Source organism: Dipteris shenzhenensis, chromosome 23 (genome assembly GCF_047967505.1).
Source record: "Dipteris shenzhenensis isolate YYH24624 ecotype China chromosome 23, Dip_SZ_1.0, whole genome shotgun sequence".
Classification (NCBI taxonomy): Eukaryota; Viridiplantae; Streptophyta; class Polypodiopsida; order Gleicheniales; family Dipteridaceae; genus Dipteris; species Dipteris shenzhenensis.
Window position 1 is genome coordinate 40,707,211 of NC_141618.1, and position 5,899 is coordinate 40,713,109.

The 5,899-nt window shown below is 43.5% G+C and overlaps 1 protein-coding gene across 1 annotated transcript; it reads right to left on the reverse strand.

The window, feature by feature from the left end:
- Positions 1-323: 323 nt before the first annotated feature.
- Positions 324-3,657, reverse strand: LOC147887377 (uncharacterized). The gene is made up of 3 exons (XM_087394293.1): positions 2,604-3,657; positions 794-2,503; positions 324-669 (listed from the first exon to the last, which is right to left on the reverse strand). Exons 1-3 carry the CDS (start codon positions 3,655-3,657, stop codon positions 350-352), a joined length of 3,084 nt encoding a protein of 1,027 aa, XP_087250419.1. The 3' UTR covers positions 324-349.
- Positions 3,658-5,899: the final 2,242 nt, after the last annotated feature.

A 5,899-nucleotide genomic window follows, 5' to 3' on the forward strand; every position in this document is an offset into this window, starting at 1 on the left:
GGGAGATCTTTCTAAAAAAACATACTACCATATTTGCAAAAATTAATATAAAAGTACACGCGCCTGTACATACACACACGGAGAGAGAGACAGAGGGCACGCTTATTTTTATTTGTTTATGTTTTTTAATGTGAACTATCAATCAAGTATGTGGAGGGCTTTAAAAATTTCTCAAAGTTTGAGATTATAAATAAAAGCTTAAATTTGAGTCCTCGAAATTAAGGGCAACCTACGATCCCAAACTTTGAGACCCAGCCAAGCGGATCTCTAGACTCTAACCACTGCCTCTACTACACGACTCGTCAAAACAATGCAAGAGCGACAAAAGATAGAGACAATCGACCATAGATTAAGCCAAAGACGCCAGCTCTTTGAGCACTTGCTGCATGGTCGGCCTCTCTTTTGGATTGTGTTGCGTGCAACGTAGAGCCACTCTCAGCAGCACCTTCATCTCCTGCTCATGCTCTCCATACTCTTCTCTCATCCTCTCGTCCAATATAGCCTCCAAATCTTCAGCTGCACACAGCGTCTCAACCCACTGCACTAGCGTTTTGCCGCCTTCGCCGTCCAACTCGTCAGTCGGCCTCCGTCCACTCACCAGCTCCATTAACAGAATCCCGTAGCTATAGACATCGCATTTCCTTGAAATCTGGCCATAGCTTGCGCATTCTGCCAGTAGACATTAAATCAAGAAGAGATTCATCATAAATTTAATAAAGCTACCCTGTCGTACACATCTTGTTAACAAGCGGTCACGATCGACAGAAGTGTGGAAGTCAGGACTGCGATTTACCAGGTGCCATATATCCAAGCGTTCCTTGCAATGTTTGCGCAGATGATGTCATTGTGGCTCTCATCACTTTGGCGATCCCAAAGTCCGTAATGCGAACCTCCATGTCTTCATTGAACAGTATGTTGCTAGGCTTTATATCGCAATGAAGAATCGGTGCAGGACAGTCATAGTGCAAGTAGAGCAGTCCCTCCGCAACGCCCATTGCAACTCGACGTCGAATTTCCCAGGGAAGTTTGCACTTGCCAAGGCCTTCTGGCGGATGTAAGTGGTCATCCAAATTTCCATTCGGCATGTACTCTACTATCAAAATATTGGTATCCACGTGATCTGAACAGTAACCCAGAATTCTGATCAAATTTCGATGTCTGATCGGTCCTAAGGACTGCATCTCACGAAAGAAAGCACGAAGAGCGCTGCTTTCAAGAGTGAATCTCTTGAAAGCCAATGCTTGACCATCCGTGAGAATGCCTTTGTACACAATTCCTGTTGCACCAGTACCGATCATATTTTCTTCACTGAAATTGTTCGTTGCTAATTGAATATCTTCGAGCGTTAGCCTGAGAAACAGTGGGCCAAAATCCCAAGAAGAGGAATCCCCTTTTCTGAAACCTTCTGAAACTTTTCTTCTGCAAAATATTAAAAGAAAACTCCCAACCACCACAATAAGGAGTAAAACGGAGGCTGCAACTGCCAACGCGATCTCTGTTACTTTCCCCAAGCTGTGGGATGACGAGTTTGTTGCACAAGTTGTATTAAGGATTTCCCCACAGAGCCCCGGATTTCCCTGAAAGGACGCAGACGTGGATTTGCTGAAGACCCCTCCTTCAGGAACTGTACCTTGTAAACTATTGTATGAAAGATTAAGAAACGATAGAGCACTCATTTTGGCCAACGATGTGGGAATCTTACCGGACAAAGCATTGGAAGATAGATCCAACTGCTGTAGGGACTCAAGGCTTCCCAATTGTTCTGGAATGCTACCAACAATGGAATTGTGAGAGAGGTTCAGCGCTTCTAAACTCAGCAGAGACACTCCAAGAGAGGAAGGAATGGTTCCATTTAAATTATTCCCCGAGAGGTTTAGGGAAAGAAGACCAACACAAGTCGCAAGGCCGGAAGGGATTTGACCTGAAATTTTATTATAGGAAAGGTCCAAACTCTGAAGGTGAATCATGCCTCCGAACTCTGGAGGTATAGGGCCAAAAAGAAAGTTATAAGAGAGATCGAAGGATGTCGTCATGCTTACGAGACTTGCGATTACTGATCCTGGGATGTTCCCAGTAAGCAGATTGTTGCTGAGCGTGAGTATCTGCAGCTTCGTGCAGTTGGAGAGTCCAGGGGGTAGAGTCCCCGTCAGCATATTACTGTCTGCAGTGAGAAGTTCGAAGCTAGCCAAGCGGCCAATAGAAGAAGGAATGGATCCCTGGAGACGATTGTTTTGAAGGAGAAGATGGAGTAATGAAGTGCAGTTGAACAATTGTTCAGGGAAATCTCCAGAGAAATAGTTGTTCTGAAAGGTGACACCTTGGAGTGAAGCGAGCATGCCCAACTCCTGTGGAAGACTGCCCGTGAACTGGTTGTCGTTAAGAATTAATATTTGCATCAACGTAATGTTCCCTATCTGCGGTGGAATGCTCCCGGTAAGGTGGTTATGTTGCAAGTCCAAACGGACGATTTGCCGTGATCGGAACAGTGCTTGGGGAATGGTACCTGTGAAGGAATCAGATGCATTTTTAGCGATACATAAGCTCAAGGGACTCACAAACGAAACTGAATCAGATAAGAGAGAATTATTCCTAATTGGGCGTACCAGAAAGGTTATTGAATCCCATAACCAGGGTTGTTAGGCTTGAACAATTTCCTAGCGATGGAGGGATGGAGCCAGTGAACATGTTACTTTCGAGTCCCAAGAGAGTTAACTTGGGTAGCTGTGATCCAAGTTCGGAAGGCATGTCTCCCGTAAATGAATTTTGGAACAGATCCAACGTAGACAACTCGCTGCAATTTGCCAGGATGCCCAGGATTTCACCCGTGAAACGATTCCCTCCAAGCTCCAAATACTGCAGTTTGGAGAGGAGTCCAATCTCCTGGGGTATCGGACCGCTGCAATTGTTCTGGAACAAGGACAAGTAAGTGAGGTTCCTCAATCCAAGTCCCAAGGAAGGCGGGATGCTGCCGGAGAAGTTGTTGAGGGAGAAGCTGAGGTACAGGAGTCTGGAGCAGTTGGCTAAGGAGGGGGGGATGGGGCCGAGGAAGTGGTTACCGCCCACATCAAGGTGGGTCAAGGAAGTGAGGTTGCCAAGGGAGGAAGGCAAGGGACCAGAGAAGGAGTTCGTGGAGAGGTCAAGGAAGGAGAGGGAGGAGCAAAGGGAGAGGGAGGGGGGGAGGGGGCCAGAGAAGGAGTTGGAGGAGAGGGAGAGGGAGGAGAGGAGGGAGAGGTTGGAGAAGGAGGAAAGAGGCAAGGGGCCGAGGAAGGAGTTATGGCTGAGGTTGAGGGAGGAGAGGGAGGAAGGGAAGGAGGAGGGGAGGGAGGAGGAGAAATTGTTGAGGGAGAGGTCGAGGGAGGAGAGGAAGGGAAGGAGGGAGAGGGAGGGGGAGAGGGAGCCATGGAGGGATTGATTGGAGAGGGTGATGGAGGTGAGGTGGTGAAAGGAGTTGCAATGGACGCCATGCCAACTGCATGGATTGCTGCTCTTGTTGTTTACATCCCAAGAAACCAAGGCCTCAAGAGGGTCGTCAGTGATGGCTTGCTTGAACTCCTTCAGCACTCCTAACGTCAACTGCAGCTCCTCATCTGTGCTAGTATAGTTTATACTCGAAGAAGCAGCAGCACCAGCAGCTCTGCATACTATCGTGCATATCATCACCGTTCTCACAAATAAGCTCTCCATCTTCTTCCCTCTCCTTATCTTCCCTCTGATCTATCTGCTTGAACGCCTTCACCACTCCCAACATCACGTCTAGCTCCTGATCTGTGCTTCCGCTACTACTATTGAAGACGAAGCATCAACGGCTCTGCATCGTAGCATGCATAATACGCCAAAGCTCGAAGAGCGACGTCGTAAGTGATGACTTGAACAAAGCTTTCAATGGCTGGTTGAGAATGCACCCAGTCAAAGCTCCTTTGGACTCAGTCTCCTCTCTTCTTTGGACTCAGTCAAAGCACCGTGTACTCAGTCTCCTCTCTTCTTTGGTGTGGCATAATTATGCATTGCTTTTTGCCAACGGGCCCCGTTTCGACAACCAAACTCCTCAGTTCACACATGCGCTTGTACGTATTTTGATGAATTATAGTATTCCATTACTCTTCTTCTATTCCCGTTGAAATTTCATAACGCTTCTATGCCTCCTGCACCCAAGAGACTATATGACAACTGTCCATAATGAAAGTTTGCACAAGAGCCTCAAGAATCACGGCTTCTTTTTTTAACAAGGTGAATGACAAAATTCATTCATGAGGCCGCCCAATTTGTATTTGTATAATTTTGTGAAAGTCATTAGGGAAATTTGGAGCTCATTTTAGGGCCCTCTAAGGACTTCCCTTGAGAATATTCTCTCAAAAAAGAGGGGCATAGATCATTTTTTGTAGATTAGCTCAAAACTTGTCGGACTTGGTAATTTTAGAACCTACCCTTTGAGGGTTTTCCAATCATATATGCCATGATGGGGTTTTGACATGGGAATGGAAAGATCCAGGGAAGATTCCTTTTTTATAGGAGAATATTCATGTAACGTGAATATTCACTGTCAGTGAAACTGATAGTGAATATTCACATTACGTGAATATTCTCCTATAAGAAAGGAGTGAATATTCACGTAACGTGAATATTCACGTCGAATATTCACGTAACGTGAATATTCACTCCTTTCTTATAGGAGAATATTCATGTAATATGAATATTCTCCTATAAGAAAGGAATCTTCCCTATATCTTTCCATTCCCATGTCCAAACCCCATCATGGTATATATCATTGGAATGCCCTCAAAGGGTAGGCTCTAAAACTGCTAAGTCCGACAAGTTTTGAGCTAATCTGCAAAAAATTATCCATGCCCCCCTTTTTTGAGAGAATATTCTCAAGGGAAGTCCTTAAAGGGCCCCAAAATCAACTCCAAATTTCCTTAATGATTATTTCTATTATTTGTGTTGTTTTGTTATTTTCGATTCAATTGTAACATTGCTGAATTGAGCCGATTTTTTTAATGTTATTTTGAACATATTGAAATTAAATAACTGTGTTGTATTTTTATTATGATTAAATGCTTTTGTAGAGTAGGGAGTGGTCTGACCACCAATAAATAAAGTTTGTCCCTGAGATCGTGCATTCATTTGTTTGGTTCGTCCAGATGTGGGTGATGGTTGATCCACTAATAGTTATTGGATGATTAATTAATTGTGTGAAATTATTTTCGTCCATGAAACCTTGCTGTTTTTTTGTAAACTAGTTTGAATTGATTAAATTAATGTTGAAATCTCCTATGATTATTGGGTGTATGTTATTATCGATGTTTTGTAGTTGTTCTTTTATGCATGAAATAAGTGTTGCAATTGTAGATTAAAGTGAGTTGTATACATTAATGATTGCAATTATGCTAGATTTGCTATTTTTAAAAATTGTGAGATAGCATTCACAACCATTTTGGTTAGTGTAATGATGTTTGAGCAATTCGAAGTTATTCTTGTAGCATGTAGCTATGCCCACTCCATTATTATTATGTAAACATGTAAATGAAGGGAAAGACACATTTGTTTGGATCAGTTCATGCAAGCAAAGGATTGCAACACTCTTTATGCTCTTAGATCGTTGACAAGGTTTATCCAAATTGAATGGGTTGAAAATTTTCGTGACATGTTTAGAGATTGTAATGTGTCATACATATTTCTCGATTCATGATGAGAAATTCATTTGCTTCGGAACCCATTGCATATGTACTTGGAGGCGTTGCAATTCTTTCAAAACATGTTTGTCTACTTTGATGTGTTTTGGCTCTATTGGCTTGACAATGTAGAGATTGGCGGGGTCTCAAATACGTGATAGAGCTGTGTATGCTAGACCATGTGATTTGATCAAAGAGGGATCAAATGCAAGGCTATCCATGGACAAACC

Coding starts and splice junctions, on each gene's coding strand:
- LOC147887377 (XM_087394293.1), bottom strand. CDS start 3,657: ATGATATGCACGATAGTATGCAGAGCTGCTGGTGCTGCTGCTTCTTCG. Junction 2,504..2,603: donor GGGATTCAATAACCTTTCTG/GTACGCCCAATT, acceptor ATTCCTTCACAG/GTACCATTCCCCAAGCACTG. Junction 670..793: donor GCTTGGATATATGGCACCTG/GTAAATCGCAGT, acceptor GTCTACTGGCAG/AATGCGCAAGCTATGGCCAG.